Here is a 24,079-nt window from a genome sequence, read left to right as displayed (position 1 = left end):
AGCAATTGCACTTCTGAGTATTTAATCCAAAGAAAACCAAAACACTAATTCATAAAGATCTATACACCCTTATATTCATGGCAGCACTATTCACAATAGCTAATATATGGTAAGCAACCTAAATCCCCATCAACAGATGACTGGATAAAGAAGTTATGGTTCATATATACAACAGAATATTACTCGACCATAAAAAAATGAAATCCTACCATTTGAAATGACATGGATGGACCTAGAGGTTTTACACTGAGTGAAATTAGACAGAGAAAGATAAAATACCATCTGATTTCACTTATATGAGGAATGTAAGGAACAAAAGAAACTAAACAAAAACAGACTCACAGATACAGAGAATTATCTGGTGATTGCCAGAGGGGAGGGCAGTTGGGTGACTGGGAGAAAAAGGTGAAAGGTTGAAGGAGGACAAATTAGTAGTTAAAAAATAGTCAAAGGGAGGTATATAGCATAGAGAATATAGTCAATAGTACTGTAATGGCTGTGTGTAGAGCCAGATGGGTGATAGAGTCATCGGGGGAATCGTTTCATAATCTATATAAATGTACCTGAAACTAATTAAAAAAATAAAAATTTTTTTAAAATAAAGAACAGTCACTTAGCTCTCTGTGGAGACTGACAAATATTCTGAGTAAAAACTGCTCTGCAACAAGAGATAAGGGCTTGAAATAATTAATGAGCAAAGGCAACTGTACAATATCTTTAGAATTAAATGTCCCATTTTCACCTAATCCTAATGTCTTCCGCGGGTACAAGTTTACTGTCCGAAGAAACAGGCAGCACATTATATTCTCTTTAACGGATCTCTAGGTTCCCTGCTGAATCTAAGGCATGACACTTCCACCAGCTTTCATCTCATGAGGTAATCATGGAATAAGAAGCTTGGCAAAAGCTTTGGTAAAAGAGAGCCAAAGAGAAATGTGTTCTCTTTGGTAAAAGAGAACACATTTCTCAAAATGTGTTCTAAACTTTTTTTCTTGACCTTCAGCTTATGCAGCTTAGACAAGTATCTTAAAAGCATTTCTAGTCAGCCATTTTTGGTAACTTGTGAGCAAAATTATTTTTAGCTGAAAAAGTTTATTTCAATCCCTCTCTCATAACTCAGAAGCATCTGACAAGGTTTGGTTCAAGCTTTCCAGAATAATTTGTCTTTGAGTGGATTTAAAGCATAGAACATTTTAGCTTCAAAGGAAAAATTTTCTCCTTAAGAGGTATGAACCACCAAAATGCGCTAATATATAAGATACCTGAAAAAATATCACCTGCCTTCCCGCCGCCTACCCTGGTACACTGCAGACATTAAGCACTTAAATGTCCATAAAACTTTTCGAAAGCCTCTGATGGACAAAACATTGCTGCCACAGCATTCTGTGCTATGAGAGGCAAATGTATGCTTGCCTGGCAGAACAGGCTTCACGCAAACGTAAACGTAATGAAATGGAGCATAAGGCTCAGGTCGTTTCCATGCAGCACTCAAATGTGATTCCAAATAGAGGGGAAAAGAAAGCTGAAAAAAATAAGTAATTCTCCTAGAAGGCAGCGCGACACATATATACGACATAATCAAATACGGGTTTTCTTTGTTCTCTCTTACTCTTTATTTATTTTTGGAGGGGACGGGGTCAGTGTTACTAAGTCACCTACCACTATGGCTCTGTGCTCCTTGATGGCAGGAAAATCCAATCACCGCCATCCAGGCAGCTTCGGGAAGAATGGTACCGGATTGCAAGGGGATGGCCATCTACAGATAAATGACTTCAGAGACACTTTGGGAAAATCCCCTGCCCTCGTGCCCTCCATTCCAAGCCCAATGACCCACCTGCAGTCCCTCTCACGGCCTGTCCTCCTACAGACTGCTTCTTCCTCCAGGAACGGCCTGCCCCTCCCTCTCCTTTGCCTAACACTTACTTCCCTCACTCAATATTCAACAATAGCTCCTGCGAAATGCTCCCCTTCTGCCCATCCCATCCCAGCCAGATAAGAAGCCCTCTAGTATTATGCTCCCATGGAAACGCTGCACTCCTATCAGGGGACAGAAGCTCCTCTACTTACCACCAGGTTAGCTCTTAAGGCCTTTAGTGCACAAAATCCCAATGTGAAAAAATCCAAGTGACGCATGGATGCATATATAGGTTTCCTTAAGAAAACCTCAGAGGCTTATGGTAGCAGTTCTGACGTGTTTCGTTTCTCTTCAACTCATTCTTATGATTCGCACTTGACCCTTTATAACTGTGTGCTGTTGAATCATTCATCCCATACATATATTCAACCTTACTTCCATTTTTAATCATCTCCACATTTATTCACCCCTTCGTATCAGCATTTTCATTACAATCAGAAGTTTTTTCCTTACTGAATAAGACAATTAATAAATGTAATAAGACATAGTTAATAATATAAGCACTGAAAATACCCTATATGCCAATAAACATGTTAGACAATATTAAAATAACCTATGCCATTACTGGCACCATTTTTTCTCTGTGATAAGCAGAATTGGCATATTTTTGCTCCAACACATAACTTTATTCATTATTCTATCTATGAAAATTAGCAAGTTCGAAGATCGTTAAGTAAAATAGCTCCTGTACTTACTTCAGTGTAACTTTAATAAATTATTTTATTTTTAAAAAAATACATGCATGTCATACAAAACTCAAAAGGCACAAAAGGTATCCATGAAAATGAAGTCATCATTTATATCCCTATTCCTGTCGCTCAGTATCTCTACCCAGGGACAACCATTGTTATAATCTTGCGTTTCCTGGCAGAGTCTAGTGCATACGAATATTTACTATTTTTCATTACACGAACAAGAGTAAACTATACACTTTTCTGCACCTTGACTTTTTTACACTTGCTGTATTTTAGAATCTATTATGTCCACTCGTATAGAGCTAATTCTTTTTAGTGGCTATATGGTGTTCCATTTTATGAATGTAACCTATTTTAGCTCACAGATTTCCTGTCAAAGAGCATTTTGGTTGACAATCTTTTGCTGGTCCCAATAATGCTGTAACGTATATTTTTACACACAGATGCAAAAGTATCTGTAGGTTAAATTCCTACAGATAGGACTGCTGAGTCAAGGAATATAAGCATTTTGCATTTTAACAGATACTGTTAAATAGCTCTTTTCATGGAGATTATGAGTACCTATTTCTCTACCTACAGCCTTATCAATACGTTGTATGATCGAATTTTTATCCTAACGTATAGCTGTGCCAATAAACCTCGCAGGTTCCACAAGAACACTCCTTTAATTCTGTAACCCCAGGGTCTAATATATCATAAGCATTCAAACGCTGTTGAAAGAATGAATGACCCAGCAAAAGGGTAAGGGCTTCTGCACCATGAGAGGTTTCTTCTTAATAGAAAGAACAATGGAAGTGATTTAAATGTGAGCATTTTTTCCCCTTTTAGAGAGGGCAGGAGAGGGGGAAGGAAGACTGGGTGAATGGATAGAATGTGATCTGAAATGGTTTCTCCCAGAGGTTTTTTAAAAAATCAGGAAAGATTCATACCTGTCTAAAATAGTTAAGAACTGTCCTACCTTAAAGTAAGGTATACGGCCTATCTTCAAAATGTCCAGAAAACTGAAGGGTCTCTAATGTAACCCCCAAAGGAGCAGCAACATTCCTTTCTCTGAAACTGCCATGGGAAACTGAAGCTTCTCACATCGAAATTCTTTTCATGTAACTTTCCAAAAAACTGACTCTCATCGTGTACTATACACAATTGAGGAGTTGGTTAACATTTTGTTGATTTGCTTCTGTACACTACCTGGCATATTAATACTAAAAATCTCTCTGTGAATACATAAATACTTAACTGCACCGCCACGGGTGCTGGTGCCCCTCCTTGTTGCTACAACCACCACCATAACAGACAGCACTTACATAGCGCTTATCATGGACCAGGCACTCTTCCAGGCACATTACAGTTACCATACTAATGCATTTAACACTCAACAACCTTGTGAGACAGAAACTATTACCCACTTTTCACAGATGAAAAAGGAAAGCACTGAGGAGGTAAGTAACTAGCCCAAAAGACACAAAGCTAAGTAGGTAGAGGGACGGAATTTGAATCTAGGCAGTCTGACACCAGAATGGGTCCACTTAACCGAATATTTTAGCATAGTGTGATAACTACTCTGATAAAGCTGTACACAGAGGGTACCTTACCAAAGCACTAGGCTTTGACATATCCTCTGTGTATACCTCTATCAGAGCGGTTATCACATTGTATTAAAATTTCCTGAATACACATCCATTTCCCCACTGCAAATTCAAGTCTTAGTCATCACTGTGCCTAGCACTACCAGACTTAATATATTGTTCAACTGGCTTAAGAGGTGGAATAATTAAATCTCATTTCTATTTCTTGGGTCTGCACTTCTTATTTTCAATGTTGATGCTTATTGTGCTCCTATATGCTACCATTTCCTAAGACCTATCTCCTCTAAGACAAGATATGCTTCTCAAATTGTGCTGCATCTCTAGAGATATTGGCCAGACCTCTCAAACTGCCTTGGGTACATTCTGGGAGTCATGAAACACCACAGACCCACACCACCATCCATTCCTGCTGGGTAGGATGCTGGCAGTACAGCTCTCACCCCCAGCAGCCAGCAGCCTGGATCAGTGGCTCTTATCAGGAGATGCAGTAATTTGAGCCACCTGCCAACTCACCTCTTAACTTTTAAGACAGGCGCTTTCTGCTATCAGGTTGCACGAATGCCTGGAAACCTTATACCCAGTGTGAAGTAAGAAGCAATAAGGGAAACAAGACAGCATCTGGTGCCCTGCTGCTTCCATTCACTGCTTAGGGCCACAGAAATCCAGTAGGCCTTGTGACCATAAAGATTGTATGGTGAGATTATCATTACCATACAATGGAGGTCAGCAATCATCTAGAGTGCAAGACACATCCCCACTGGCCTCATTCTCCAAATAGCTGGAATGCTATCTCCTTATAATATTCTTGTGAGCCAAAGGTCCATTGCAGAAGCCAACTCTAAAAAGCACAATTTTACTTCCTATCCTTAAATGCAGAAGTCTGTAGAGGTAACTGAGCTAGCGTCAAGCCTAAGCTTGAAATCCTTAGTTCTATATCTGAATCAGAATCCACTGAAAAAAAATTTAAAAAAAAAGAAGAATCCACTACTGTCCAGTAAACAAAAGAAAAATATCCCCTATTTGTTGAACTGTATCTATTTCCTTCCCATCAAGTCTCAATGGCAGAAATATCCCAGGGATGAAAAGCATTCTCTCAGTCCTGGCACTTTCCACAAACATAGGTCCTATGTGAAACTAATGGCAATAATGGCTGCTGAGATGCAAACACCTATTAGGAAGTAAACCTTCCTTTCTCACAATTCAACACCGAACGTGGTTCACTGAACGGTCTCCTGACAGCAGTTAACATTCAATCAGGATAAACCTGGGCATTTAGGATACGTCTAGTATAAAAGATGTCATGCTGAATAAAATCACACTGCAGTTAGAGTTTATGTGCAATGACCCAAAGCAGATCCTGAGTATCATTACTAACTCAATGACAAATAGGATACCTGACCCAAAATGGGCCCTACAAAGGCAACAAGACAGGATCGAGAGCAGCCGACTGGGGCAGGGAGAGAGCTAAAGAAGCCTATCATTTACTCAAACATCTTCAAAAGGTATCGCCAGTCAGGGATTCTAAAAAAAACATAGATTCATACTTTATGAGCTCCTGTACTAATCAGAGTCATCCTTACCACGACATTTAGATCTAGTTATTTCAGGAGACCAGAACAGAATAATTCTAATTCCACAAACCTAACAAATAGAGGGAAAAAACTACAAACTGATATAAAGTGATCTCCAAATACAGAAAGAAGCAAAGCTAAGTGCAGAACAGTATGCGTATTAACACTACCATTTGAGTTTTTAAAAGCAGGTAGAAAAAATATTATGCAGGTACTATCTCTGGAAGGATACTCAGATAATTAACCAAACTGGTTACCTTCAAGGAGAGATATCAGGTAGCCGGCAGAAAGCAGAGACTTTTTACTCTTCAATCTTTTGCATATTTTGAATCATTAACCATGTGAACATATTATATTTATATGCTTTAAAAATCAATGCAAAAGAGGAAGAAACTCCTTACAAGAAACTATCAGAGAAATCACACTAGAATAGTAAAGACTAAGAAATAAAAGATTTCATTTAGCTCTAAAGCCATTCTATTGCTTGCTCTCACATACTCTCTCTGAGCCATAAAAATGAGAATATCATCTACTTTACCTGACTGAAGCAGAGAGCTGGTCCACATTAACTTCTAGCTGCCTTCAGCTCCTATGACTTCATACTACTCACCATTATCAATCTGTTGATTTATCTGTTGCTGATCTATTATTTTACCAATAATAAAATCAGAGATGGAATAATTTTGATACAAAACGACAACAAACCACCATACATACAATTCTCCCATTTAAATTCCCCGGAATGTGAACTCTAGTAAAGAGGAATAAACACGTAAAATCCCTAATACAATACCTGGCACATCCGAGTACACGATAAATTTTAGCAAAACCCCAATTCAGAACACTGGCTAAATCCAAATTATCAAAGAAGGAAACTGGGGCTCAATGTTGACTTCAAGTTCTACATGAATCAGCTTTCAGGTAATGGGTAAAATGTTTTCAACGTGGGTATGCAAAGGTAAGAAAGTACATACTCACTCCATTCCTCAACAATCATACCCTCTGGCCTGAGGTGCATGAGGCTCAGAGGAAAAGGAACTGGATAAAGAGCCACAAGATCTGGTAGAAGCATCAACTTTGTCACTTCCTGGTCACCAGTCCTAGGAAAGTGTATTATCACCATCTAATGGTGTATTTTCACCATCTTTCGGGGTTGTTGTAGGGAATAAAAACCTGAGTCAAAGCATTTTATAAACTGTAAAATATAATTTAATGACTGAGTACTATATGCAACTTTAGTCACCATGCTTGAAATCCAGAGACGGTTATTACAGAAAAAGCAACAAAAAATATTCAATTTTTAAAAAAACATTTATGTAAAGGTTGAGTTACTTTTTTCTCAGCATTTACTGAGTTCTTACTATCATATAAAACTGACACTGTAGGAGGAGCCAAGGATTAAGAGACTGTTCCTGCCTTTAAGGAATTCAAAAGGCACTGGGGTACAAGAATATAAGATTGGGTAATAATAATAAAAAACGGTTATTATATACTAAACATCTACTGTGTATCATGCCCTGAACTAAGGATGATACATATACTACCTCTTTTCATTCTTATACCAATCCTATAACATGTTTTACAAGGGAAGAAGCTGAGACTTAGAAAGATTAAGTAACTTCAAGATCACACAGCTATGACGTAGAAAAGCTGGGAATGCAACTCAGAACTGTCTGTCTGCAAGCCCATTCTATTTTTTATAATCTTGGAACGGGAAAAGCTTTTCTAAACATGACACAAAAGAACAGAAACCATTAATGAAAACATTAACAGACCCTGTTACATTAAAAAAATTAACCTCTGATATTGTAAATGAAAAAAACAAGGTGCCCAGAGAATGTGGTGAATACGCTACTGTTTGTGTAAAAAGGAAGGGTGAGGAGTAATACAAGAAACTAACAACAATGGTACTTGTTCAGTGAATGGGGTACAGAGCAGACGGGGAACAGGGATGAGAGGGAGACACTTCACTAAATACATTTTTATGAATTTAAAGTCACAACATCTGCTTATGAAAAATAAAATGCAACAGCTAAGAAAATTTTAACTTTAATTTCCAGTTATTTGACGTTTTCTTTCTAGAATGATACCTATTATCATTTCCCAAAGAGCAAGAGATAGAAAACAGGTTGGGATACCCTGAATTCGACAATTTCCTTGCCTAAAACAGGATGCTGACCAGTCAAATTTTTCAGGTTTCTTCAAACTCTAGGGTACTGCTAAACCAAACAAATATTTACTATTTGCCTAAAACTAACACTGCAAAAAATAATTCACAGTGAAGCAAAAATCCAGAAAGGGTAAATGATCCCTATACCAAGTTCAAGAAAAATATGTACGTTTCTTGAAACTGGTTTCCCAGGATTAAAAAGCAAAACCTACAGGGTAGCACTCACCAAAAACTATGCTCGGAGAGAGAAATGCAAAGTAAGCATAAAAGAGACCTGCACATATACACAGATACATAGGTATCTGTTAATCACAGCATTTTTATGCAACTGACAAAAATCACTTATGGTTTCTGAAAAGCTTCCTAAGATGCCAACGCTAACCAAGTGATCTCTGACACTGTAAAAAAACAGCCAGCTTAAAGCCAAAATGTGGCAGCAAAAAATCTAATTTAGTAAGACAACAAGCAGCTAAAAGACCTATAACAGAAAGTAGGGGGATAAAAGACATGTCTATAATGCATAATGAGCAGCAGCTGGGGATGGAGACGAGGTAGCCAACAGAAATATTAACCTCTAAGCCCCAACACAGACCTTTTAAATATGTCCAGCATCACTTCAAAGTCCAGGACGATATCAAAATTAGCCCAATCAGCTTATTAAAAGTCACGAGTCAAACTATGAATATAACATACAAAACACACAGCAAAACTGGTATGTGAGGATAATGAACACAGACATATGCAATGGACCACACAGTGACAACTGTATAGCACTATTCTCCATCCTTTAAACAAGTCTGCCTCTGCCTCTCTCACAGAGATGTACGGGATAAGACCAGAGTCATACTTTCCAAACAAGCACTACTGACTCCCTGTAAGCTTTGCCAAAGCTCCCACTGTGAGAGGCAGCCATTGTGGAGGCTTCCTGAAGTTCCAACAAAGTACTCAAACCCATTGTGCCAGCCACTGACAGGGACAGTGTTCCTGGAAGCTTGTATGAGGTGCAAACCAATGAGTTAAGCTTTGTGGGTACTGGGAGCCACCACAAAACATCTTCCAATTTTTGCCAGTTCTTGCTTTGAAATCACACAGTCCTACTACCCATCCCCTAGAAACAGAGACATAGCAGGTGAAAGCTGTCAAAGCCACATACATATTCAGACTGATTAGGGGACAAGCTAGTCTGATTAGAGGATAAGCAACCTCATTTGCAGATTCTTTTGCAAAGAAATGGAGGGTGGAAAGGTGGGGGGAGATGAGTAAGAAAGTGGGGAGATGAGAGAAGAAAGTGGGGGAAGGAGCTAAACAATTCCTGCTTTCTACCAGAAATTATTACCTACTCTCCTCACAATTTTTGTGGAGCACTGAAGTGCAGAGGGGGTAAAAAAAAACTTAAGGCTGTAAATGGGACTGTATAAAAATCCACAAGACAAGATGACCTATGAAACTAAGTTCCAAGCAACAAGGGCTAACTATGCAGCTGCTTTTCTACTTGCCTAACAGCCCAAGATAAATAGAGCAGGCTCACTGAAGCCCACCAACTTCCAGGAAAATGGAGCCAATGTCCTCCTGACTCAGAACAAGCCACACACCCATGAAATAAATCCCTAAATGAAATCCATATAGGTCTGCTTTGGGAATCATCCTGGCTGACAGCAATTAACACCCCCCTCCTCCAAACAGCTGCCAATTTGCAGAGGAAAAAGCTGCTCAAAAAAAGCAATTGGAAGAATTTCCCATGAGCCTCTGTTCCAAGTGTTCCAACTCAAGCAGCAGCTGGAGTCCACATTCACACCCCGAAGCGCCCCCAGACCACGTCTGTAGTTCCTCTAGTTCTACCAGTGTAGTTGCTGCCCCGACCCCAAACCCCAGAGCAGACAGTCCCACAGCTACCTCCACCCATCCCTCTCGATAAATCATGCTTTGCCTGTGATATTTCCAATTAGGATCTGACAAAATCGATGTGGCTAAAAAGGAAAATAAACAGTATGCCTCCTCAAAACCACATCCTTGGAATAAAATATACAATACTCAGGGCAAAATCTCTTTTCCTCAGCAAAGGAGAAACCAAGGGACTAGCCTCTACATGGAAAAATCCCACATACTAGGGTATTGTCTGGTCCCTAAAAAACCGAAGTATTATGGTTGAACACACTCATGTGGAAATCTAAAATTCAAAGGCTCGGTTTCTACCCTTGGGAAAATAGGTTTTTAAGTAGTTACTGAACTATTATTATTTGGCAATTCAAAATTGTCATCTATTTCATAAGTGGTATTTATCATGTGTCCTGTGCCTTGAATCCTCAGCTGAAATTTCTAGATGCCACGTTTGTGCAGGACACGTCAGAAGGAAGTGATATTACTGGCGGCTCGCTCTCATTCCCTTCTCTGAACCTGCTTTATTCATTTAGAATCCAAAAAGCCAGAGGCACAACAAAGTATACCCACTCACCTGTAAAGAGGCCCCAACTAAACTAGCAAGAGAAGCCTCCAGGCTGGAGAACAGGCAAGGGTTATACAGAAGGTGAGGAGATCAAAGGCCAATCAATGAGAGATGATACCTATAAAATAATTTTATGAATCTCTAAAGCTGAGATTTAAAAGAAATGTGTCAAGCTTCCTCATTTTCAAGCATATCCAATGAGTAATCTGAAAAATAGCATGTATTTTGTGAGGTGTCTCAATTTAGTACTTTTCCTGCATTCATAAAAACAAGCTATAATAGCTTATGAAATTCGCTGGTTGAAAAGGGAAAGGTTAAGGTCCACAGTTGATCAAATGGGCTTAGACCCAAATAGCAGTAATACATCCAACTGCAACACTCTAGAATCTCTCAGCAGCACTGTAGAAGCTAGATCAACAGCCTGCTCCAATGAACTGGAACCAGTTAGCTCAAATTGCCCCTTACTTGTGTGGTTCCTCTATTTTCCTTAACCACACCATCACAAAGGCACTTTTACACACACACGTGCACTCAATTAATATCTGAGCACAGGAAACCAAACATCAGGTTGCCATGCTCACCCAGCACATTCAGCAGTTAAATTCCACCCCAGCTTCTGTTTTCAAAGACCCCCTCTCTCACCTTTAACCCAATATCAACGAAAAGATCAGGTACCATTCACGAATCCCAAAACACCCAGTCTCCATTTGAGCAGGAAAGCAGACCAAGGGCCAGACCCCCCCAGGGAAAATGTGGAGAAATAATTAAAGCCATCTGCAGGACTCAGCTGAGGAACTGGAAGACAAAGTTCAATTCAACAAGAACCATAGCCCCAGGCACAGTGCTAAATCCTACGGACCCCAAAGGATCCCCTGACCTCACAGTCTGAGTAGGAGTGGAAGGGCAGACACATGAACAAATGTTAATCTAAAAAGTCCTAAAACAGAGCTATAAGCATTAGGTTTTGGAAACCAGAAAGAATATGAGAGGGATAGGAGCAGACACAAAAGGCATCCAGGAGGAATCAATATCCCAACTGAATCTTGAAGACTGAGCCTTACAGAAGATATGAGGCAGCAAAGTCAGGCTGAATGGAAACAAGAGAGATGAATTGGCCAGGGTGGCGGTGTGCTCAGGAAACCAAGCCCCTGAACTTGGAGGTGGAGTGTAGAAAGAGATGAGGCTAAAAAGGCAGGCGGAAAGAGGTCAGACCAAAAGGACCTGGAACACCAAGAGAGGATGGACTTTATCTTGAAGTGAAAGACTAGCTATCAAATGATTTTAAGCTCTTTTAGATGGATGGCTGTTAGTAGTCTGGAGAGTGGGTTTAAAGAGACTGGAAAGAGACAAAGGCATCCCAGCTGAATTTCTACAAACCAAAATGAGAAAAAGTTGCCAATTGATGCAACAAACCTTTTAAAATTTGAAACAAATGACATTTTCACTGCTTCTGCATCAACATACCACCAAAACAGCCAGTGCATCTGTCGCCCACACTCCCAGTAGAGATCCCACAGGTTCCAAGAAATGTCCACATGCCTAAGCCAGGCGCCATGATACTTCAGTACTCCTTTCAGTCCTTAGCAGAGAAGTGAATGTCTCCTCTTCCTCTAGAGATCACAATGACCAGATCCATTTTCTTCCTCCACCAAGATGACAAGCAATTAGGTTTCCCAGTTTAACACACTGCTCATCTCTAATAGTTCCCAACTGTGGCACTTAATCAATCGGAAGTGCGTTAACCACTCCATGCTAATCAAGCAGTAAGCAGGAACTCACTGAGTGCTGTACAGCAGGTTATAAGGGAGGCAAGAAATTGAGATTTACTGCTGGGTTCCAAGACAGGCACTTTAAATAATCTCAGTCACTCATCGTAGCAGCTCATTAGAGTGTGTATTAACTCTCTTAGTTCACAGATGTGTAAACAGTTGTTCAGATGTTAAATATTTTGCCAAAGGTCATTCAGTTGGTAAGTGGAGGAGCCAAGATTCAAACCAAATATGAAAAATCTGCAATAGTGTTTCTTTCACTATACCAAACTTCAAAAATATATGGGTAACAAATACAATTACACACTAAGGTTGGTAAAAATAGTAATAACAATACCTCCCCTTTAAAAACTGAGAGGAGATCCAAATCGTCTCAAATTAAGGGATCACTCAGAGATGTCATAATTGACTGATCACAACTGGAATCTCCAAATGCTACTAAAAAAGGTCGTTCTTGAGCATTAGTGACCAAAAAATGTTCATACTGAAATAAAGCAACTTGTCTATACTCCAAAGAAATACACTAAACCCTCCATACACTTTCCTCTCAGAGTCCCTAAGACATTTGTGGAAAAATATGTAGCTGATTGCTCGCTTGCTCTCTCTTCTCCGCCCCTCTCCCTCTCTCCCTCCCACCCTCAAACTACTTTCCCCACCCAAATTACAGAAATAGGTCCAGGATTCACTTGGCAGTTCTGATCCGATTTGCCCCAATCCTGGCTCAAGCAGCTTTGCATTACCCTCCTAACTAGATCAGCACCAGCCAATGGGCTTATTGAAGCTGATCTGTGATGGATTAGATAATGAAACCTTAGCCATGTAAGCTGCCTGCTTGTATTTGGGCTGTAGGGTAGAAGAATAAGAAACCCAATACTCCTAGGGGCCACCTAAAACACCAAATGCACTCGCCATCCCTCAATCCATCTGTTTGCTCATGCTCCAATTATTGCCATTTCCTTTCCATCATCTCGATGCTCTTCTCTATCTTTGAAGGAAGTGTACATCTGCCCCAGAATAACGACATTCACTATGCTTTATAAATGCATATCAACAAAAATTCAAACATGTCTACTCACTAAAATGACTCTTTATTGTTTCTACAATTAAAGTCTGACATCAAACTGAAGGCCTGAAAGATATCAAACAAGTAATTCACTAGCAACATCTTGTTTACACTAAGTAGTACAGTGAATTTCCTTCTCCAGCCCTGTAATCTCGAGGCTTGTCTGCACCAGTCTGCTTTATATCAAAGTTAAATCTCTAGTTAGCTTCTGTTGTGTTCACATGTCAGTGTGATAGAGAAAAAAATGACAAGGTGGCTAGAAAATGGGAGAGGGAGCTGGGAGACAAATTTAACTCAGGCTAATTTCTTTAATTGCCCTGAAGAATAATTCTACTTTGAATTCAGATCTGAAATTTCTCTTTCTCAAAGACATTCCCAGTTTTATACTCGTGGTCTTCCTTGTAAGGCTTAAAAAAAATTAGTAATTTTTATGTGACCGTGCCTCAGTTTCTGCATCTGCAATATTTACCGCTCCGACAGTGTTAGCCATATAGTAATCACAGAGCAACATTTCACTGTCGTAAAGTTTGCTGAAAGCTATAAATAATAATTAAGGTGCACCTTTGCTTACACAGCAGCTAGGTTCCTGGAAAACTGCACAAAAATTGAATTTTTGTTAAATTGTTTAATTCACTAGAAAGGCTGACCAAAAGAATTCACTCCCAAGTATGTTTCAGAAAGACCAATTTTCATATATATCAGACTTGCAAAGTGAAATGAACCTCTAACATCTATACATGTGCCTCATTTAAACTTCCACCAGGTTAGAGGACAATACTGCCAAGTACCTTCTTTAACATTTCTCAAACCATACTCCAGTTTTCAAGTTGAATTTGTCTCTCCTACTCCGTGATTCAGGGTTATCTATTTCTGTACTATTTCCAGGGTTATGCTGACTCCTCTTCCATGCACATAAAGCTTCTGGATCCTGCCCTTAAAAGGACTAACCCTTCCTTTCCCTTAGGGTTCCTTGTCAGCCTAAGGATTTTAACAGTAAGTACCAGACTCTTTGAGAAGTCATGCTTTACTCCAAAAGCTTAGGGGCTGCAACTCACCAGAGTTCACTTTGGACTCTGTGGCTTAGAGGTGCAGCTCCACTTCATAAGCAGCCTAACCCCAGTAAATTACTTTCTCCTGTAGAAAAGGGGTAAACCTTTGACACTCAAAAGATTGAAGAATTTCATGAAGGTCTCTCGCATCTGAATTTCATGATTTTTTTCCTATCCGTTAATCATATGTAAAAAAAGTAAATTTCAACTTCAACTTAACAGCCATTGAACACTTACTATGTACCCCAAACCATTAGGTATTGTTAAGAATAAATACGAAGAAAATACAGTCCTGTCTTCTAAAAGCTCAGAGTCTCACTAGAGAAACAAAAATAATAAAACAATTAAAGGACGATACATGTGATGCACAATTCAGCACTGATATAAAGGAGGTAGAGGGTCTGACTGGTGTGAACCAAACTGTCAGGGAAGGCTTCTCGGAAGGAGCTGTGGCCTCAGAAAAACTCCATTTGAGTTGTAAGAAAAAAAAAACACATGCTTTAAGACAAACCTGTATACCAAAAAGTTCTGCTAAACTAAGATTTTTAACATGTATATTTACATTCGGCTATACGCATATCTACACCTGATATCATCTCCTAATACTGCTGCACTATCTAAATGGCCCTTCCTTCACTTCATTCAAAGGTCACCTATCAGAGAGGCCTTCCCTGACTATGTTCTTCATCACGCTCTATCCCTTTATCTGCTTTATTTTTCTTTTATATTAGCACTTACCACCACCTAAAAATAGCTGTTCGTTTCTTTACTGTCTGTCTCTTTCAATTAGGATGTAAGTTCCATGAGGCCAGGGTCTTTGTTTTGTTCACTACCGTATCTCCTAGGGTCTAAAACAGGGCCTGGCACATAGCAGCTGCTCGATAAAATGAATATTAAATATTCTGTAATTATTCTCAGAATGATACAAGAACATCTGAGAAGTGTAGGTCACCTAGGCTTAAATTTTACCTTTTCATGAACATTATTTCTCCTTTACTCCCAATTATACATCAAATTTTAACCTATCAAGCCTTTCTTGACCATTTCAGCAAAAATGACCATCTCCATCTTCTGGATCCAGTGGCACAAATCTTCTGCACACTTTGGCTCTAAATTATGCAATGCCTTTGGACATGCATCTACTCTGTGGTATTTTCTGTGAACTTACAAAAAAAAATCATATATGTAAATATATGTATTTATACACACACACTTTTTATTTAACTTTTCATTCATTTTGTCTTCCCACCTAGATTGTAAACACCAAGTACCTCAATGTCAGGGAACTTGACATATTTTTTAGAAGGTAACTTAGAAATCATCTTGTACAAACTAAGGAAACAGACGCCAGAAAAGAAGGGATTTTCCCAGAGCCATATGGCTAATTTAAGGCAAGGGACTAAAAAGGATGATATGAATACCTGTGTGGCATGGTGTTCTGGAACTACAATGAGAATGCATAAAGTGAAAAATAAATAAAGATCCACAAACACAGAGTGAAAAAAAGATTCTCTGTGGGATAGTTCTAAGTTGTCCATCTGTACCCAAAGGACCTAATCCACTCCTTCCTCTGCATACAGCAAAGTCCCTATACACCATCTACTTCCAAATATTACTGTCCTTAGCCAATTTGAAGGCAACCAGCAAATAATGGGCCCCAGGAGAAAAAAGAAGGGGAAGGAGTCGTACTGTTAACTATGACTGACAGAAACAATGAACACAGACATACACAGATATATGCACACTCCAAGCAGAACATACTTCAGGTGAGGTGGGTTATCATCCAATATTAACCCACCTCACCTGAAGTCTCCCCATACTCCTCTGTTTTCTCCATGGCCCTGCACTTTTCTCACAAACGCTCTGGCCGACAGAGTTCTAATGGAGAACAAAAGCAGGCAAACAAAACAAAATAATTCAAAAATAAACACCAAGAGGATCACTTTATCCAATTCAACAGAAGTAACACAGTGGCCTCTGCAAAGAAGACCAAGGAGCACACAGCAAACATGCCAGGCTTAAATACGGCTCCGTCTCCAACACAGGAAGTCAGGCAGAGCCTTGAAAAGCAGGAGCAGGGCACAGGAAGTCTTTTAGCACTGCAGAGATTTCCAAGAGTGGTGTAATGGAGAGAGCACAGGAATAGGAATTAGAAGACTAGGCTTCCAGTTCTAGTTTTATTACCAGCTATCTGGGTGGCCTTAGGCAAGTCACTAGTCTTCTCTTGACGTCCTCATCTATAAAATGAGGTAGTTAAAACATTTGGGGACCTGAATCCACTCTAAAAAGAAAGAGAGAGTGAAAGGAAGAAAAGTGCCGAGTTTCCCCCACCAAAAAGTGCAGTTGCAGGTAAACTATTCTGCATAAGAATCTTCCAAGTCTATCCAGGTTAAGAACCTGTGGAAAAGATGAAGCCTCTGGTCCTTTCTAACATTCCACGATTCTGAGAGAATTAGGCAGATGTCTAAACAATTGCTAGTAGGTGAGCCCCACCCCCCACCATTTCATAGCAAGTATTTTCTGAACAGAGACCAAATCCTAAAACCTGTTAAGGTTTCACGTTCTTCCTCAAATTACAAAGTCAACTGACATCATCACTACATTTACCCTTCCCTACCCAAATCAACCAGCTTACTTATCCTTGAGTCCACAACTCAGAACCCAGTCTTCTAATAGCCCTATAAATTTTCTTGCATATCCCAGGACCTTAAAGAGCTAGTCAAGACCCTAGCTATGTAAGATGCAACTGACAAAGTACAGGAGGGACATGTCCTGCGTGTCTCTCTTCATACTCTGCAGCATGCTCCTCAAACTTAATGTGGCTGAGCACCATGGTGTCCCCACACCACTACCAAACCCCTTATACTTCTCCTCTCACTCCTCGTGTAACTGATTTAACCCACAATCTGAGCCACATCCCCTTTGGGCTCTCGAGGAGTTTTCTCGCTTTTCATTCCTCTCCTTTATATGCCACTCCCCTTCCCCATCCCACTGTGTGTCCAAGGCTGCCAAAAGGTACTCCTTCTTGGGAGGTTCCCACCACTGTCCCCTCGTCATCGACTCAGTCCAGAGACTCTCTGAGCAGCAGAGATCTCTCCTTCCCAGGATCTCTCGGCTTCCACTGCACCCCAAGGAACTAAGGAAGGGTTTGAAGAAATGGAATCCATCTCCACCATGTCGATTTTCCCCCCTAAAACCTATCCATGCGTTGTGTCTCGCCGCCCTTCCCTCGAGAATCAGGATCCTCGTGGACACACCACGATCCTTCGGCACCCTTCGCCTCCAAGCCGGGGCTCGCCCCACCTTCCAACCAGGCCCCGACCGGCCCCCTCCCACTTCCAAGCCCAGATCCCTGAAGCCCTCCCACCTCAAAGCCCCGGGAGCCCCGGGCCGCCCGCCCGGCCCCGCGCAACACCCCCGCCGTAACGGGACGTCCGTCCCACGCGGTCACCTGCATCCCGCCGCTGCCGTCGGCCGCTGCCTCCTCGGTGCGCGGCCGCTTGCTCAGGCCGGGCTCGGCTCCGTCTCCTCCCCCTCCGGGCACTGGCAGCTCCAGCTCCGACTCCCGCTTCATCCCCCGGGCAGCGGCGCCGGGCCCGAGCTGAGGTGGCTGTTGCGGCTGGGCGCCTTCCGCCATCCGCCCGCGCCCCCCTCGCCTCCGGGAGCCGGGCGACCCGCGACAGGCCACCTCCCCCCTGGGCCTCGGCCCCGACAGTCGCGACAGGCGGGCGCGCGCCTGCCCCCGCCCCCGCGTGCGTGCGTGCGTGCGCGCGCGCGGGCCCGGCGCCCCTCTGCGACTGGCGGTCGGCGCTCGTCGCTCGCTGGGTTCTCGGCTCCGAGCGGCTGGCGGGTCGCGAAGGGCACTCGCTCGCGCCCCCACGCGCACACGCGACCCCTGGCCCAGCCCGCCGCGCGCCCCGCCTCTCACACTCACGGAGCTCGCCCGCCGGCCCGCGCCCGCTCCCTCACACTGTCCCTCACAACACGCTGGGCCGAGGGAGGAAGGGGGCGGTCCGGGTTCCCGAGGCGTGGGGAGGGGTGTTTATTTGGGGGGAGGAGGGGCTCGAGGCAGGAAAGAGCTGACTGGCCGGGATCCTCCGACCCGCCACTGTGGCAGCACCGGGAAGGCGGGGAGAGAGAAAGAAGGAGGGAGGGACCGGGATCTGGAACTCCAGCCCGCGCGGGAGGCTGCGGCGGGGGTGGCGGCGGCCGAGCCCGCGGAGGGGGCGGGGCCAGCGCCCCTCGGCAATCTCCGCTGCCTGCGCTCCGCGCGCCCGAAGGTGGCCAGGGAGAGATCGGCAAAGTTCGGAAATCTCCGGCACCGGCGAGGGAATGTCTTGGAGGCTCCGCGCGGACGGAGTTCCAGCCAGCATGGAGGGGGCGGAGTATGTTTTCTTTAAGGGCGGGGCCACAGCCTTGGGTGGGCGGGGCTTAAGAGACCTGAGGACCGTGTTGGTTACTCGCAAGAGTAGGGGCACGCTGTGAGAAGGGGCACTTTGCCTGCTTCCTACCCTGCAAAAGAATGAGCCTCTCGAGTTGGAAGGTCCAGGAATGAAGTCACCACTACATGGCTTTCCCCAAGTCTAAAAGCTTTTACTCTAATCATAATAATTTTATTATCACCTTCTTGATCATCTTCGTAATGCCTGATGTTTTTAAGAGTTTTAGAGTTTGCACAGTACGTTCACATACCCGTTTTGAAGCTGATGGTATAGGTAGATATCAAGAACTCCATTACATTATTGATGGACGTGGATCTCGGTTAAGCCCTGCAGATAAAAAGTGGCAGATCCAGATCTCAGATCACCATATCATAGTCTCTGTCTCTACACCTTGCTGCCAGTGTAACACTTTGTTTATCGACTTTGTGCAATTAGAGATATCTGTTCAATAGCTCTTTCTCCTACCAGACTATAAGGACCAAGAGGGCATCCTGCACATTGTAGAGATACAATTATGTTGCCTGAACGACCTGGATTCTACTAACTAGTTTAAACAGGTTACTTTGGACCCCTGCTCCATCGCCTGTAAAATGAGGAGATGGTTTAGATCAGTGGTTCGCAACAAGGGGCAATTTTGTCCCTTCCTCTGACCCCCAGGACATTTGTCAACATCTGGAGACATTTTGGATCCTTACAACTGAGGGGGTGCTGCTGGCATCTGGTGAGTAGAGGCCAGGGATGTTGTTCACCATCCTGTGATCAATAGGACAGTCCTCAGAACAGTTATCCAGCCCAAATGTCAATAGTGCTGAGACTGAGAAACTCGAATTACAGGATTTCTTTTTTCATTATTATTAAATTTATCCGAGTAACAGTTAATAAAATTATATAGGTTTCAAATGTAAATTCAATAACACATCATCTGTATATTACATTGTGTGTTCACTGCCCATGAATTAGATGATTTATAAGGTCATTTCCAAATGGGTCTATGATTTATCCTTTGAACTTAGGTTTAACCTAACTAGGGCTAGAACAGTACAATGGTAAAGATCCTTGCTTTGTAGTCATACCAACCCAGGTTTGAGTCCAAGCTTTACCACTTGTTGACCATGTGATGGTGGACCAGTGACCACTTAAGAATTTCTATGTAGAAGAGATTTAGGGCCTGCCAACTGGTTGGGAGGACTGAAGGACTTGTCTTGAAGCTGAGTTTTCATAGCAAGAACATTGTTTTTACCTAGGCCGTGTCATAGAGCAATAAAAATAGCCAAGTTTTAGCTCTGCCACTTACAAGTTATGATGCCTTGTGAAAGCTACTTAGCCTCTTTATGTCTCTATTTCTTCATCTGAAAATTAGAATATTGTGAGGATTATTAAAAGGATTATTGTAAAGATTCAATGAGTTATCACACAGTAAGAACTTTGAACAGATTGGCCTATGGTAACACTCAATAAATGTTAGCTATTATTATTTTTACCATTATCATTTTATTCACATTTTAAATGAGAGTGAGAAAAGATGTTCCTTGTCAAGATCAAAGGATATCATTATCACTATTATTGGGTTTTTTAAATTACATAAAGTACTAGACTAATTGAGGGAGTCACTTCATAAATTATATAAATATCTAAGCACTATGCTGTACACCTGAAATAAATATACAATAATATCAAATGTCAACTCTAATTGAAGAATTAAAATTTAAAAAAAATTTCTCTAAGTTAATTTAACTATCTAATAAATTTTTAAAAAATAAATTACATAAAGTAGTGGAGGTCGGGGGGAGGGACTGCTAGAGATTAAGATGGGCAGACAAATCTCCCCAAGTCACCCCTTAGTGGAACCATTATGTTGCATAAAGTCATTTATGTTCACTAAGCCTCATATTCCTTGTTTGTACATGACAATAATAGTCACAGTGTTCTAAGGATTAAAGGAGACAAAGCACTGAGCACAGCGCTTAACATATAGCGCTTAATAAGTGGTAAATATTTATCATCCAATTTGTTTAGTGACAGTAAACTACTGGTTAGGGGCTGGAAAGAGAAGTCCAGGCATCTGCTAACACTATCTGGGCCATCAAGTTGGAAGTCAGAGTTCCTGCAAGCTTGTTAATGAGCTGAATTAGACAGTCCCGACCTAAGTCTGGGGTCTCCAGGTGGCAGTACCCCATAGCAGATGGTGCTTAATCCTGTGCAACTGGGCATGAGCATTATGGCTTTGAAGAAAAATCAGGATGTTTCCTGGTGTCCTATAAAACAACAATGCCTTTTTTTTTTCACTTAGGGACATCATTGATTTTTCTGAAAATTTTACTTACTAAACTGCCATCTGAAGAATTTGTCTCCCCTCTCTACCTTCCTTGACAAAATACTGAAATCTAAATAATGCTAGGTCCATGACCCAGCAAGAAATGAGATTTAGGATGGGGGCTGCTTGTGACTCAAATTATTGTTATTCAAGTAGCACGCATGTCCCTAAAAAATAGAGCAGTGTGGTATAGGAATGTTTGAATGACCAGGCAGAACAAAGAGAAATTGAACCCTGCCCTGTAAACAAACATTAAGCATTTAGGGAGAGAGAAAATAGAAGCCTATAAATAGAAGGGGCCAAATGTGCCCATAGTAGTACAAACACCAGGATCATTTCTTTCACATACATCTGCACCCACCTCTTTGAGAACAGGTGGTTATAAAATATTATAGAGAAATAGGCAATTAAAGAATATTTTCCTAGAAAGAACTTTTAGCTGCAGAAACTATTGAAGTCCCAACATTTATTCATTTATCCATTTGACAAACTATGGGCAAGAGTCTGGGATACCAAGAAGAACAAAATTGATTCCTGGTACCAAGGAGCTCACAGTCTAGGGAAGAAAGGATAAACTAATAAAAAGACAATTACAATGCATCATGACAAGGAGATCATCCCTCGTAGTGGTCCCAAACATGGACTCTGGTATCAAACATGGGTTTGAGCCTGACTTGGCCATATGTTTGACCTTGTGCAAGATCCTTAACATCTCTTAGGCCCAGTTTCTTCATTTGTGTGACAAGCTCTGGTAGTTTCCAACCCAATACACATTCTCTTCTTATTCTTTACTAGCAGAACCCCACTTTTGTTCAGGGCAGAAATCTTCCCAGCTTTAAAAAGAGAAAAAAAGTATATAAAAATCTCAAGCTCCCTGACAGTTAAGGGTAGCCACATAACACAGTTCTGGCCAGCTAGAAGTAGGAAGCGGGTAGCATCACCTCCTGATAAGACAAAACCACAAAAAGAAAAGCTCTTTGCCCTCATTCTTTGCCCTTTGCCCTTTGCCCTTTCTCCTGCCTGGAACACAGATTGGAAAAACAGCACACATCTTGTCTCCACAGTAACAAAGCTACATGCTAAGAATGATATTTCGGAGCCACCATACCAGCCCCGGCCTCTCTACCTCTAATTTATTGTTATTTGAGCAAAATAAGTTCCAATTTGGGTAAGCCCTTGTGGGCAGGTTTCTACATGCAGCCTAACTCAGCTGTTGATACAATCTATAAACCAAGGATAATAATAGTATCTCCCCTGGGGTTCTTTTGAACGTTAAATAATGCATGTAAAGCACTTAGCATAACACCTGGCTCATAGACACACTCAATAATGGTAACTCAGACCTTTTCACTACTATTATTACTCCTATTATTCTTATTAATATGATTATTATATGTGCCAAAAGCTATAGGAGCATACATGAAGATGTCACTCCCCCTGCTTGAGGAAAACAGGACAAGCTTCACTGAGAATGTTATGTTTGATCTGGGTCTTTAAAAATGAGAAGCAGTTTCCCAGGATATGGTGTCTGCTAAACACTGAGCAAATCCATTGGGTCTACAGGGCTTAGGAGGAGTTCAGCACTGTTCACCAGGAGAAAACTCCAATGGGATACAGCACTGGGGTCAGAGAAACAAGACTGGAGTAAGGATCAGCTGTGGTCCTCAAACTAAGCCTGAATGAGAGAGGTAAGTGGATGCCAGAGCACCTAGCCACAGGGCTACCATGGGCCTATAGGAGACAATAGATCTCTAAAAAGATCTATTCAAACACCATTTATTATCAACTCAGTATGCTGGTTATCGACAGCCATCAGACAAGCTGGTGGTGTAAATCTCCGTATTTATAAGCTCTTTGAGAACATGAGCACTTTCTTAATTAATCCCTTACTTGATTTTTGCGTCCCTAGCACCAAGCACCGAGCCTAACATATGTGGCTATTCCAACAATCCTAAAAATATTCAAAAACACAGCCCTAGACCTCATACTCCCCCTGGAACAAGAGATAAAGACCCAGAGCAGAGGAGATGATCTTAGAATGCTGTCTTAACCATGTACTCTTCTAAATGAAGACAGAGCACTCTGGGCCTGGTGGGGCCTTCCCCCAAATTTATCATCCCTCTAATCAGAGAAAGGAGTAGATATAAATAGAAGACAGCATTTCTAGTCAAGAGCTTTCTTTTCCCAAAAAAAAGAAAGACAAAGAATACCCCTGATAATTCATTGGCCAGAGGAAGTGGAAGTGACTCCTGCCATGTGGCTGGCTGATCCGTAGCAGATACAGAGCCTAATGAGAAAGTGAGTTTAGCAAAAGAGGAACGTGTGTGGTGTTTTAAGCCTCATTAGGACTATAAAACCCGCCTTTTCAACACAAACCCCACTATTGATTTGACCTCACTTCCCTAACTCCCTCTGCTCATGGCATTATTGAACCTGGGTTTTTCCTATGGGCGAGAACCTTGCCAACCCTTTTGCCCTTCACATAATGTGTTTGTCTGGTTTCTATTTCTGTAGTTTGATGAAGGATGATAGCAGGGTATTGAGTTGTTGTTTTTCATTTAGTGCAGTTGCCGCCCTCACCCTGCCCCCTACCCCCACCCTGCTCTCAAGTCGGGTTTTCATTGTCTGTTTTGTGCCTCCTCCTAGGTTTTTATTGCTTCCTTACAGAGTGGGGGAAGGTATTTTATTTTATTTTCCAGGCGCCAGTATACATTAGCTAGTGTATCCATCTTTTCCACAAAGAATTATGGTGTTTTGAAATTAAAAATGACCTCAGCAGGAAAAGGCAGAGAAGGTTCAGATATTCGCCCAGCCCCTAAACTAGGTGCTTTTTATTTTTTTTGTATTTAATCCTCACAACACATCCACGAAGCAGGTACTGCTGCATCTCATTTCACAAATGAGAAGCTGACCTCCAGAGAGGTGAAATGACAGGCTCAAGGTCACACAGAATGGTGACAAAAAAAAACTCCATCCCTCTACTTCAAGTCCACAGCCCCTTTCATGCCTCACCGTGATTTGTGGACTTTTTAGGGTGTTTTAGTTTGGGTAGCTACAAATCT

General features: G+C 41.6%; 1 protein-coding gene across 14 annotated transcripts in view; it reads right to left on the bottom strand.

Moving 5' to 3' along the window:
* Nucleotides 1-17,982, bottom strand: part of RBFOX2 (RNA binding fox-1 homolog 2) — a 237,587-nt gene extending 219,605 nt beyond the window's left edge. For 5 of the 14 annotated variants that reach the window (XM_039877792.1, XM_039877798.1, XM_039877814.1 and 2 more), the window contains exon 1: nt 17,713-17,980. In XM_039877792.1, coding sequence (XP_039733726.1) covers nt 17,713-17,898 — 186 coding nt within the window. In that variant the 5' untranslated portion in view covers nt 17,899-17,980. Of the gene's footprint in view, nt 1-17,712 lie in introns of all 14 variants that reach the window. The other 9 variants (XM_039877793.1, XM_039877799.1, XM_039877806.1 and 6 more) reach the window with 4 other exon arrangements.
* Between the last annotated feature and the right edge of the window lie 6,097 nt (nt 17,983-24,079).

The sequence above is a fragment of the Pteropus medius genome, unplaced genomic scaffold (genome assembly GCF_902729225.1).
Source record: "Pteropus medius unplaced genomic scaffold, Ma_sr-lr_union100, whole genome shotgun sequence".
In the NCBI taxonomy this organism is placed as follows: Eukaryota; Metazoa; Chordata; class Mammalia; order Chiroptera; family Pteropodidae; genus Pteropus; species Pteropus medius.
This window is presented reverse-complemented; position numbering and strand designations above follow the sequence as displayed.